General features: G+C 38.7%; 1 protein-coding gene across 1 annotated transcript in view; it reads left to right on the top strand.

Annotated features, from left to right (window-relative positions):
- LOC111336835 (uncharacterized) overlaps window positions 1-12,735 on the top strand; it is a 33,342-nt gene extending 20,607 nt beyond the window's left edge. Inside the window, exons 27-39 of the mRNA XM_088725110.1 lie at window positions 1,262-1,390; window positions 1,892-2,002; window positions 2,246-3,023; window positions 3,371-3,941; window positions 4,484-4,681; window positions 5,075-5,200; window positions 5,537-5,734; window positions 5,961-6,209; window positions 6,407-7,120; window positions 8,005-8,241; window positions 8,772-10,049; window positions 10,441-10,609; window positions 10,904-12,735. Coding sequence (XP_088581236.1) covers window positions 1,262-1,390; window positions 1,892-2,002; window positions 2,246-3,023; window positions 3,371-3,941; window positions 4,484-4,681; window positions 5,075-5,200; window positions 5,537-5,734; window positions 5,961-6,209; window positions 6,407-7,120; window positions 8,005-8,241; window positions 8,772-10,049; window positions 10,441-10,609; window positions 10,904-12,144 — 5,999 coding nt within the window. The 3' untranslated portion in view covers window positions 12,145-12,735. The remainder of the gene's footprint in view (window positions 1-1,261; window positions 1,391-1,891; window positions 2,003-2,245; window positions 3,024-3,370; window positions 3,942-4,483; window positions 4,682-5,074; window positions 5,201-5,536; window positions 5,735-5,960; window positions 6,210-6,406; window positions 7,121-8,004; window positions 8,242-8,771; window positions 10,050-10,440; window positions 10,610-10,903) is intronic.
- The last annotated feature ends 445 nt before the right edge of the window (window positions 12,736-13,180 follow it).

The following is a 13,180-nucleotide window of genomic DNA, read 5'->3' as shown; positions in this document are numbered from 1 at the left end:
AACAATTTAGGTAACATTGAGAAACTTCTAATTACCAAAGAAGCATATTGGAGCGCACAGCTGTTCTCTCTGGCACCCTTCGGCTTGAATAAGCGCCAGGAGTTTCACTCCAATAAAAGAATAAACTATAATTAATGCGGAGAATTTTTTCAAATTGGGCGGGCATCAAGGGTTCCAGTCTTAGCGTTAATTGGGAATTTTAGTACAATTCTTACCTTTCCAAGTCAACGCTGGCTCCTTTACATTTTCAGTGGATTCGACAATTTCTCCATATCTTTTTATAGTGATAATTTTTCGTGTAGTAATTGCCGTGTTTGTTTATATGTGTCACCACGCCCTATATAAATCTATTTAAGGAATCTTTAAGTCATTGTAATACAACTGATGAAGGTTTCGGACCGAAACGTTTTTTATTAAATTTTTTAGACTTTTATTGAGTATATGTCTTCCTTCGCTCGAAGTTGTCCGTCCTCGTGTGCCACACCACTTCTCCTACCATTTATCGAGGTTTGGACTGTGAATCCTTTTGGATACTTCTGGCGCGGCGTCACTGTTGGCTCGAGGCCTTTTAACCTGTTATATATATATATATATATATATATATATATATATATAGGGATTAAACTTGGTGTCCGTGAAACAGTGCTCGATACAAATAGTAGAGCAGGGCTTTTAACCTGTTATCTATATATATATATATATATATATATATATATATATATATATATAGGGATTAAACTTGGTGTCCGTGAAACAGTGCTCGATACAAATAGTAGAGCAGGTATAATATGTGGTAGTCGGAAAAAAGCAACTACATATGCATCCCTACAGACCTGTTTCGTGGTTGCCCATGCATCCCCTGATGAGTGGGCAACCACGAAACAGGTCTGCAGGGATGCATATGTAGTTGTTTTTTTCCGACTACCACATATATATATATATATATGTGTGTGTGTGTGTGTGTGTGTGTGTGCGGAGGGGGGAGTAGTGTCTTCTTTTCAAACATTTATTCTATTTAAGTATGCATATGATTACTTGGGGTGTACAGGGTCAGGGTTTCCCTCGTATACAGAATATATATATATATATGTATATATTTTAAAGTTTCTAACCACATTACACTGCACAATGATACTATGTACTAAAAAAGAACTCGCATCATTTTGTCTCGCAACAACGTTTCATCGAAGATATGACATTGTTCTGGTAATGTAGACTGGATGTGGAAGTTATGAGGAAATACCTTCTTTTTCGGCCATAGATATTGATGAATGTGCTCAGGAACTGGATGATTGTAATGACATGATAACAAAATGTGTAAACACTCCAGGATCATATAAGTGCCTCTGTCATCAGGAAAACTATGCTTGGGATGGAAACAGCTGCATTGGTAACTCATATGCTTGTAATTCTTTTGTAATTCTCTCTGTATGTTTTGATCACATCACCATGTCAATCTTAAAAAATGGTCATGTTTCTTTATAAATAAACAATAAACTGGAGGAAAAATTTTAAGAATCTTTTATTTTGAGGCCAATGAAAATAAAGAGTGAGATTTGGAACTAATTTTGAAACCTGCGGCCTGGTGACTCCTGGGATTCTGTGAACGAAAATTTAAATGCCCAAAGAGAAAGCTTCTCGTGTGAACGTGCAATTAATGCGCATTTTTTATTTCTACTACATAATAGCTTATTTCAACAATCTCGCTTTAATATGCATGTTAAAGTGTTGGAAATTCGTTGTTGTATTGAATTTCCTTCCCACCACAAGCAATTTACGTTGTAAAAAGTGCACATATACCTCGTTTACGAAAAAGTATTTTTTTACTAAATGTCATGTATCGAAACTAATATGATGTTGATATAACCACGTTTTTAACGTAAAATTGAAGACAAAGACGAGTGCGAGGACCCCGCCCGTTGCTCTGCCAATTCCAGTTGTACAAACTTAAATGGGTCTTACGAGTGCAATTGCTCAGCTAAAGAGTCTCATCTCTGCTATGGTAAGTGAATATTTTGTAAGACTGTATGTGAAAGTGGAGGTGAAACCAGAAGGCACTTTATCGATGAATATTTTTTTTGATCAAAGTTACTCAAGTTACTTCCGGTTCATAAACTAAGAATCACGGTTTCCCCACTTACATAAACAGTTCATGATGCTCTGTGATTTGATTTTCCAGTGTCATGATAGCAGTTTTTTCTCAAAACATTGAGATAAATAACTGTCTCTTTACTTTCTCTCTAAGGGACTTCATTGTGTGGTAGTCCACAAGTAAGAATAATTAATGTGGGGCGCACTGCTGACCAACCTATGGAATTTCAGCTCAGCTCATATTACACGTTTACAGCCAACGTTGAATTGCGATGCGCCACGATACGGACACAAAACATGTCTTGGATCATAGCAAATACGTCATTGAACGATTTTGAAGCCCTCGCCAATGGGACTATACTGTCATCAGGATCCAAAAACTGGAAGCCTTCCAAGCAACATGCAGAATTCGCAAATGTGGTACACACTTTGATCTTCTCTTTCACGGTGGTCCAACAGGAGGATAACGTAACAAGGACTGCATTTGACAAAGGCTTTATTCTCCTTCGTCTACCGCCATTGGTAGCGATAATCTCAGGTGAAACTGAAATAACGAAAGGAGATACGCAGATGATCGTTCTTAATGGAAGCGAGTCTTTCGACCCCATTGTTGGGCCAGGGCATCTGGACTTGCTTACATTTTATTGGATTTGCGGACGGTCGAGCGAAAAATTCCCATCTGAGCATCCGCTTGTATTTCAAGTTGTACCAACTACTTTGAGTTCCCTTGAGCCATCACGTGGAGGCTGTTTTGGAACAGGTACTGGAAGATTGGACTCTAACGAACCATTAGTAATGCTGAACGCTTCATTATTAGAAAGTTCAAATGCAACGTATGTCTTCAAACTGTTTGTTACAAAAGACGTGAGATCTGCGAATGATGAGAAGCTGGTTGAAGTCGTGGAGGGAAACCCCCCTGAAGTGTCATTAAAGTCAGTATGTTATCAGTACATCGTATTAATTTAGCTGCTTTAGTTTAGAAGCGAGTTTTAAGGAGCACATCTCTTGAGCACGATATATCAAGCCCTATAGTAAACCGTTCTGTCAATTTTAAACATGCAAATTTGACAAAGAAGCCCTTAACTTGATCGTTGTAAGTTAGAAACACAAGCTTTATATCTAGCTCCTTTGTGCACACTGTCTATGAAGATCTGAGGTCTCGGACGCACCATCCGGGCCTTGAAAGATTGGTTGTGACCTGGAGAATCTCACCAATATGGAGTCTAAAAAAATTATATACCTTAAGTTAGATTAAAGCTTATAACTATTCCATCAACAGTTTTGTTTTAAATGACCGTTTAAATGTCATCTCAACTGCTCCACTGACCATTTCGGCCGATTATATGGGTTACCAGTGCAACGATGATGTAGAGTATCAATGGATTCTTTACCAGGAAGACAATAATACAGGTTGGTTAAAAACCTTTAATCAACCAGAGAGAACAAAAGTATTTTCAATTGACCCAAAGATCCTGCAAGACAATACAAAATATCGACTCGAACTGACTGTGATACTTGGAAACGAGACTCCTTCCAAAAGCGTACAAGTTTTCAAGACTGCACTCCTTCCAAAAGAAGGCTCTTGCATTGTAACACCCAACACTGGCGAAGCAGTGTATACTTCATTTGAACTGCGTTGCTTCGGATGGTTTGCAGCTAATGAAACGTTCACATACGAAGTGCAAATCTCCGGTGAAGGCTCAATATACTATACCTATTATTACGGTTATTCAGCCAAACAACAGTTAGTGTTACCTCAAGGAAATGCTTCTCATGGATATTGGTCGAATGTCAAAGTCTTCATCTCAAGAAGCAACGGGGCAACTACTGAGTTGGATGTTCCTGTGAGGGTAAGGGACCTGAAGATATTTTGATTCACATTTCTACAGCTTATTTGGAATTCAATACATGCTCTACAACACGTAATTATTCTTACATGAATATTAAGAGCGATAAGTATGCGTGCGAGGGAGTGATTGGCGTAGAGACCATACGGACTGTAGCCCTATCACAAGTTTAAAGTCGTTTGATTTTTCGTGACATTTAAACTCTGCTTTTACTTCGTATGAGCCGTTCATCAGACATTCAACGCAAAGAAAGTAAGTTGGACTCAACAAAACAACAAAAAGTAGTATGGAAATATTCTTGGTCACCTCTGGTGGAGAAGAGGTTGACTTAATATCACTACTTATTTCTAAAACAATAACTTGCTTGGATTGCTAGTGCAATATAAGTTTGTATATTTCGAAATCTTACCGACGTTGGCAATCTCGGATTAAGTGTTGATAAATATCGAGTCAGAATGCTATGTTTTGGGAACTAAACATCGTTTCAACTCACATTAAGTTCAAATCAGAGAAATAAGTATAAAACGCAAATTTTTCTCTTATAGGTCACTCCGCCCAAATCAAATGCTAGCACGGATCTCTTTGAGCTTCTCGTTCAAAATACGAGTGCCTTTGAGGATTATCTCCTTTCAATGGATTCGCATAAGGCGTGGCAGCTAATGACAGCTATGTTGCTGACAACGGAGGCACAAGAGTTGATCGATGGTAGTAGCTCGGAAAAATCGCTTCAGCAAAGAATTGCTGTAAGTGCTCAAACCCAAAAAGTAATCTACGTGTCTTAAGATCGAAAAAGATAAGTATTTAAGATTTCGAAAGATCCAGCCAAAGACGACGTGGATAGTAGCATCGACTTTCTGTTTCACTTGGTGAATTAGAGATCCCATGTGGCTCAAATGATTTGAGTTGGGATGATGATCAATACTGAAACCATTGGACTATTTTCGTTGAAAATAAGTTGAATGCAGTCACATTTATAATTTTGAAGCCTTGTAGGGTTTTTGTGCTCCTCTTGGGGAGAGGAATTTCCATTCCATTTAAGTCTAAACCAATTTCTTTTGCTTGCATCTGAAAGAAAATACACGACAAAGAAAAGTACTCTTATGCTAAGTTGCACTTAATTGTAACTTAATCTTTAGCAAAGGGACGTTGCTCTTAGAAGACTTCAGATGAACGAGTTTAAGGATCTACCTGGTTTGGTATTCGTCTCGGCTTTCTTGGCCTCAGCGGGAAGGAATTTACCAGAGTTGTCCTACCTCAGTAAGGTAACATCATTGAGATGATTAACATGAGTGCCTCTAGGTTTGGACTGAGTATGGAAATCGTTTCTTTTTAGTCTTCAGACAATTAATCTCGATGATCTTCAAGAAACGGATATTCTTAATGAGATCTTTGCAATACCAAAAGTAGTAACGTTGAAGTTCATGGGACGCCTAAAGTTAAGGTGAAATCGGTGTCAGTTCAGGCTTCGAAACTTTACTGACTACATATACCACCAACTGAACTAGAAAGCTACATGTTAGCTAATCTTGTGGTCCTTGTCTAAGAATCTTATGAACAAAAGAAACTTCATGAGTTTATTATGTCACATTCATTTACAGAGGTATCTGCCACAGATTTTTGGAAACATGAGTGATACTATACTTAACAAAGCCAGTAATTTGAACGCAAATGATGAAAGATATATTTCTCAAGGAGTATATAACATGTTGTTTGGGACAGTGGAACTGCTTATGGTTTCTGCAGAGGAAGCTAAAGTAACTAAGGAAAGTGGTCTCTCTGCCGCTAACCGTAGTCAGGTAGGTCAAAGTCCATCAGGTCATTTTTTCCAGAAAGAAGCAGCGCTGTTGTTGTACCGTAAACGAGAACTGAAAGTTACATCAGAAGCAATGTAATGAACTGTAGGGTTTCTTACCACACAGCCCTTCTTTTTATTACCATTTCCATCGCCACATCCATTACGACTCAATAAAATCTTGTCCTAGGTGGTATACTGTATGAGACTTCTCAACTTTGCTCGACTAGGAAATGGAAATCGTCCTGAAATCAATCCACATCATCAGGACCTTGCTCAGGACTCTGACGACAAGATTAGCGGTTTCGCAGTCTCCGAGAAGTATGCAGGTGATGGGTTTGGATTTCACGGCGGGTCGCGAAACCTCCTGTGGACTTGAGTCAAAAACTTTGAACGGGTCAGAAGGCGAGGGTTTTGTACTTCCACCCAACATGAGGAAGGCATTTGGGGAAATAGACTTAGATTCAATTGACTTTCAGGTGAGTTTTATAATGAGCTTGCGCTTTATTTCCCTCGCTTTCCAACAAATATCTTTTGTCTCCTAACTTTCGATTCCACTTTTCTTTTGTTCTCTTCTCACTCTCGTCTACCATTACGTTTCTTCTCCCTTATAAATTCCTCTATGCCTCTTTTCTGGTCACCTGTTTCATTTGAAATTTATATCTTTCTCTAACAGCTTATTCATACCAAGTTCAATCCATATCTGTGGCATCAAACTCACCAAGAAGTGAGGTCAGAAATACTGAGCCTCGAGTTTAGTGACGATAACGGAAATGTATTACCTGTTGGAGGAGATGACGTCGACATCGATATCGACATCAAAATACCCCTCCTTTCCGGCAACGCGTCTTCAAATAATTTTTTCATCAGACCACTCACCATGCGATACCATATCGTCGCGCTTGATGACATTTCTGATTCCATCATCCTCGAAGTTAAACCAATCAACAGAAGTCTAATGATGGTGGTGTATGTTAAACATGGAGGGCGACCAACTTTGAACGACTTTGATTTTTACGCTGTTATTCCTGATTACTCTTCCTGCCGTTATGATGCTCTCAATGGTAATTTGGTCCTTAAGTGTGTCACAAGTCCATACGAAGTCATGTCTACTAGAGATTTTAACCAGACGGGTCTATACTATGTCGGCGTGTTGTATATTGAAAAGAGTCAGCTAAATCACACCCGAACTAGACGGTCATGCTTCGGAAGAAAGAGACAGAGAAGGGACTGTGTTGAGCCAAAGCCTCCTCCAGTGAGAGGGATTGAGTACAATAGAACATTAACCTATAATCCCGCTACTGATCAGAACTACAGTGTCAAAGTTCAGAAATACAGCTGTTATTATTTCTCTTTGACACAAAACAGGTGGAGTAAGGACGGCTGCAAGGTTAGAATGAGAATAAATAGAGCACTAAAACACCTCTGTACAGTCTAACAACATCCCGGTTATACGGTCACAACTTACAAAACATTTTAAGCAATATTCACATTACTTGAATAAATTTCACAACATTAAATTTATAGTGAACACTCAGTCATGCCGATCTATTCCATGATGAATGCATACTTTAAGATACGACACTACAACCTCTTCTACATTTAATCATCTATAATTTAGCCTTATTCTTATCCAGTCCAGTTAAGACCAATATAAGACCTTCAATCAGCGACAAAGTGGTTGACAAATTGACCTTTTCAACCCCTTTTTACTTCGATTTATCACTTTTGCCCTCTTTAAGTTAACCTAATCGACCCCTCCCCCCCCCCCCGAAACAGTGTTGTATCGTGACTCCATGAACTTTTAGCCAACAGTGAATAGGAGAGGGATGGGGCTGTTAATGATTTATAGTGAGGTAGAAACAAGAATGTTATTCTTCACATAAAAAGAACTCTCCCGACATGATGTGTCAACCAATTTGTACGCTGATTTTCGATATCATGGCATTTTGCTCCATGGGCTAGCTTCATCAATAGTGATTGGACTAGATTGCTTTATGAATTAGCCATAACGGCACAGCTCTTAGAAGTGGATAAATTATAACACCGTGAGGTAATATGAAAATAGAATACTGAGCATGATGCAGGAAAAATTTCTAAAATGTTTGAATTTCCAGGCTACTCGCTAGCCAAAGCTTTCCAAAATAATGAAGAGCATTGGACCCTGCCAAACCTACAATTCGACACATTTAGTGGGGAGAACTAGGGTAATTTTAAAAATGTTTTTGTTTCTCTGGACATAAAACATAGAACGTTATTTCTTGTCCTATTTAGGTCGGTGATGAGACGAACGAACAACTACTTCACTGTAGGTGTAACCACCTTACTGCGTTCGCCGGTGGTTTCCTCATTGCACCAAATCCAATTGATTTCGACAAAGTCTTTGTAGAGTTTACTAGACTCGGTGAAACAGGAAATTATGTGGTGCTTTCAACTGTCTGCGCCATTTTTGGTGTGTATTTGTTGGTGATTATTTGGGCGAGAAAAGCAGATATGTTAGATGAAAGAAAGGTACGTTGACTATTTGCATTTATAAAATGACTCGAATGCTACAAACGCCCTGATTGCTGAGAATCCTACCATTTAATGCCCTGGTAGACTCATAGGAAAAATTTTAACATACTTTGTTTCGTCTTAAATCTATATATTTAAAAAAACAATAGACCGGACTTTGTACTGGTTTACCAACGTAATAACCCACTTGGGGACGTTGAGAAAACACTAGAAAAGTTTAAAAAATTACTCACCTCTGGCCCGTAATTTACAAACTTTCTAGTGTTCTTCCAACATCCCGCGCGGAATGAGTTATTTCCCGGTTAACCGATGGAAACTGCGGATTATTGCTATAACGTGTTGATACTGACAACTTTCCTTCAAATTCGATGGACCCTGCACATTGGAAGTTGTGTAAGAATATTGGAAATCACAATAATTTGTTTTACAATTTTAATAACTAATTATTTTATAGATTTCTCTGGAATTGCTTAGAGATACGTAATTGACCGTCGTCTAATAGCATAATGATAAATTTTTCTTGGCAGTTGGGTCCAACTGTGAATATAAAATCCAACGCGAACAGCGCACACAAATATGATGTGACCATAATTACCGGTGTGTGGAGACAAGCTGGCACATCCTCAAGCGTGTTTGCTAAATTCTACGGAACTGAAAATTGTACTAAGGATGTCAACTTGACTGGCAACGGTCCACCAGGAAGAAAACTGTTTGCAAGAGGCAGTATCGATAGGTTCGTCCTTCACTGTGACAGTCCGCTCGGAAGTGTGTTTAAAGTTGAAATGTGGCATGATAACAGTGGAAAAAATTCTTCTTGGTTCCTGGATCAAGTTCACATCGTTGAAAGAAGTACAGGAGAAAAGTGGGATTTCTTTCATCATAATTGGCTGGCACTTCACAAAGGTAATGGAACAACTACTGTGACTCTCATGTCCCATGATAATGGTCAGCACAGCCCAGGGTTTAAAAGTATGTTTCACTCATTGGCTGCAGCAGAGCTGGCCGATTATCACATCTGGGCTTCCGTCGTTGCCAGACCACCACGCAATTCCTTCACACGCGTTCAGCGTGCCTCTTGTTGCCTTTCTTTTCTGTATTTGGCAATGGTATGTAACGCTATGTTCTATCTTGTGGTTGGTGGTTCCGAGGAGTTGATCCAGATAGGACCACTGCAAATGTCCCTCCGCCAGCTAGTTATTGGAATTGAAAGTACGTTGATAGTTACGCCAGTGAGTGTTCTTATAACTGCATTATTCCGCTTCAGGAAGGCAAAAACGAACGGAGAGAGTGAAGAAAGCGACTCAAATAACAATCCTTCTGAGATGTCCTATGTCAAAAACAAAAAGAAACAATTTTTACTTCCTCATACCTTCGTATATCCCGCCTGGTTTCTCTGTATCGCAACAGCAGCCACGGCTGCCACGTTTACAGTTTTTTACAGCCTTCAATGGGGTAAAGAAATTGCTGATCAATGGCTAGCTTCGGTCGTGGTATCCTGTGTTGAAGATGTTTTTATCTGGCAGCCTAGTAAAGTCCTGGTATTAGCTTTGTTACTGATTCTAATTTTTCAAAGACCTAAGCCGCCCGATGAAACTGGAAATTGCGATGGTACATCATTTTCAGAGGAGATACAGGAGCAACGTGCCTATGAATTACGGAAGGCGAAATTTTTTAGATTTGCACGTCAATTTATGGCTTTTTTGGCCTTCTATCTCCTTTTGATGATGGTAGCTTATGGAGACAAGGGTCATCATAGGTACCTGATGACAAAAGCCACCCGTGACGGTTTCGCTTATTTTTACAAGGTTTGTGAAAACTGCATTTTAACAGTAACGAATTTTCGGATACTTTCTTTGCAATCACCTTCCACCAGGCTGCATCAGAAAAGAAATTATTTGGTGATGCTTCAACCCATTGATAGCACCGATGACAGTCCAAACTGAGTTTATCGACAAAAACTGACATATCAAATTCTGGAAGTTTTTCTATGCCAGTGAAATAAATTCGCGGGCTAACGTTTTTTCCGCTAAAAAATTGAAAATTTTAAGTTTACGGAAACTGTCGCTTTTCCTCCTTCTTTACTTGTACTTTTGATATGCTGTGAGAGCTGGATGAAAGAAAAAAAATGATAAACATCAACAATTTAATGCAATTCGTAATACATCAAATGCCACTGGTTATTTTTGTTGTTTGTAGGTAAATACGGGCGACAAAATGTGGGATTACATGTTGGGGAAGTTCATCCATGACTCTTACGCCGGTGATTGGTACAATGGCCAGTTTGAGCCGACGACAGAGTACATTGGCAACAAAGCTTCTATGCTCATTGGAATGCCTCGCCTTCGACAGTTAAGGATAGAAGAAGGTATCAGTCGATGTCATCTTTTTTTTTTTTTCATGTTTGTAAAGAGAAGAATAGAACTATTTTTACACGAGGACTCTGTTAAAACGATCGAATAGTATAACCTTGCCAAATAAACACAATGGCTGTAAGTTGTAAAGCGAGAAGAAGAGAAAAATATTTCCCTGGTACATTTATTTAGGACTAAGATAGAGCTCATTTATATTTGATTTATTTTGCTAAACGTCTTCCACTATGTTCATCTCCTGCAGTTGGTAACTAATATTTGGTCTCTAATTGATTTATTTTAACAAATAGAATCATGCAGCGTTGTGAAAGAGCTTAGGGAGATGATTTACAAATGCTACGACTTTTACTCGATGTCAGAGGAGGATACAACTCGTCTTTATCTTCCTCACTGGGTTCATTTGTCAGATTCTCAGCTTAGCTGGAACAATCTATCACAACTTTGTCCCAGACCTTGGCGTTATTCAACCGCAGAGGAGCTCAATAATTTTCCATCGTGGGCTCAACATCACATATATGGCGGTGGGGGATATGTTCTCGATCTGGGATACGATAAACCGACTGCCATCCGTATGATGGAGGCTGTGAAAGAGAAGGACTGGATTGATAGAAGAACAAGGGCGATTCTCCTTGAATTTCAAGTCTTAAACTTAAACACTAATTTAATGAGCATTATCACTTACCATTATGAAGTTCTTCCTCTCGGATTTGGGCTTACTTACGAAAGGATCGACACCATTAAATTGTTTAATTTTGAAAGTATATCCTATAGCTTTTACCTAATGTGCCAGCTGATATTTATTTTTATGGTACTAGTGTATATCACGATACTTTTAATCAGACTTTGTCGCGAAGGGGGCGCATTTTTTAAGCGTATATCGAACTGGATAGATGTTGGTCAAATTGTGAGTGCCTTGCTTGCAGTTGTGTTTTACGTTATGAAAGCTAAGTTTATGCATGACAGTATTCAAGAAGTGCAAAGGAATCCATTTGTGACTGTAAGCTTTCAGTTTGCAATTTTTTGGACTGAGATGGAGAATACTGCTCTTTCATTTGCTTTATTCATTGCTACTTTCAAAATTCTTCACTTCATTCGACTTAATCCACAGGTTCAAATACTAGCGTGGACTTTGGCCATTGCGAAACATGACATTTACTCAATCAGCGTTCTCTTCGGAATACTCTTTATAGCACACGGGCATTTTGCTTACATAGTTTTTGGTAGTTCAGTGTTTTCATTTTCATCGTTCATTCGCGCATTCGCTTCTGAATTTGAACTAGCACTTGGGAACACCTTTCACGTTGTCCAACTCGATGATGTCAATAGAATCTTTGGTAATCTCTTCACAGCCAGTTTTATGGTCACCCTTGCAATTCTTCTGGTCAATATTTTTGTTTCTATTCTTGATATCAATTTACACGATGTAAAGGACGACGAAGAGAAGCTTGAAGAAGCATATGGTATGGCAGAATTTATCAAAACGCTTTTATTTGGCCTGGATCGTAAGAAAGAGGAAGATACTGGGTTGTAAATTTTCCATCAGAATTCAGGGACGGACGCTTTTCTGAGAAGGGAGGGGATGGGAAAAGGTTTTAAGAGCAGCATGGAAACCCTTCTTCCCCAGCGGTATCTTCCTGTAAACTTCTTATCTGAAGGCTGCCAAGTCGACTTCAGTTGAAAACGCTACTGAGGATCCCCTTTTTCTGAGTATGCTCCAGTAAGAAACTTACATATATCATTGAAAAGTGTTTGTGTGCGCCTACAAAGGAATTTATGTAGGATTTTATTTGTGGCAAGCACTATTAATTTTAAGGATTTAGCATTTCCAATCTTCTAAATGTATTAGCCCGTCCCTGACTGATCATGAGTGAGTTTATGACAGAGTTATAGAAAGTTTTTCCAGCTATTGGAGGTCCAAGCTCACACTATATTTTATGACATTTGTGTCCTCTGGCACAGTCATGTAACAGTCCATTTCGTCATATACCGTTAACATATGTTGGATTTCACAGTCAATTGCTGGCAAAAAATGTCAAAACGTCGTTGACTCATATTTAGAATTAATGAATGGATTTCATGAGAACACTGACAAAGTAAATTATTTGTTAAGCTTTTCTTGTTTATTGATATTAAAAAAGAATGTTAAGTTATAATGTCATTTCAACGTTATCATTTAACCAGTTATCAATCTTTAATTCTTAGTTGTAGGATACATCAGCTGAATTATTACCCAAGAATTGAATCATAGTATTAAAATAAAGTCGTGATTTACAGAAGATATTTGTTACTAAAATCCGTTGTTTGGTTTTAGGAGATGAGATCGGTGAAAGCTAAATTTACTAACAAAAAGAGCTTCCACCGGGAGTGAAACGATGGTAATTTTACACTTTACTCGCATCATCGCTGCCTATAGTCGAACCTCAATCTCCGTGACACACTTCCAAGGGATACTTCCAGCAAGTTGGCAAATTTCATCTACGAGTAGCCATATTGAAAGACGAGGAATGTTACCTGTTCCTAAGATTTCTTGCACAATGCGTCTCTATATTCCGCAAGCTTACTAAAAA

Source organism: Stylophora pistillata, chromosome 6 (assembly GCF_964205215.1).
Source record: "Stylophora pistillata chromosome 6, jaStyPist1.2, whole genome shotgun sequence".
In the NCBI taxonomy this organism is placed as follows: Eukaryota; Metazoa; Cnidaria; class Anthozoa; order Scleractinia; family Pocilloporidae; genus Stylophora; species Stylophora pistillata.
This window is presented reverse-complemented; position numbering and strand designations above follow the sequence as displayed.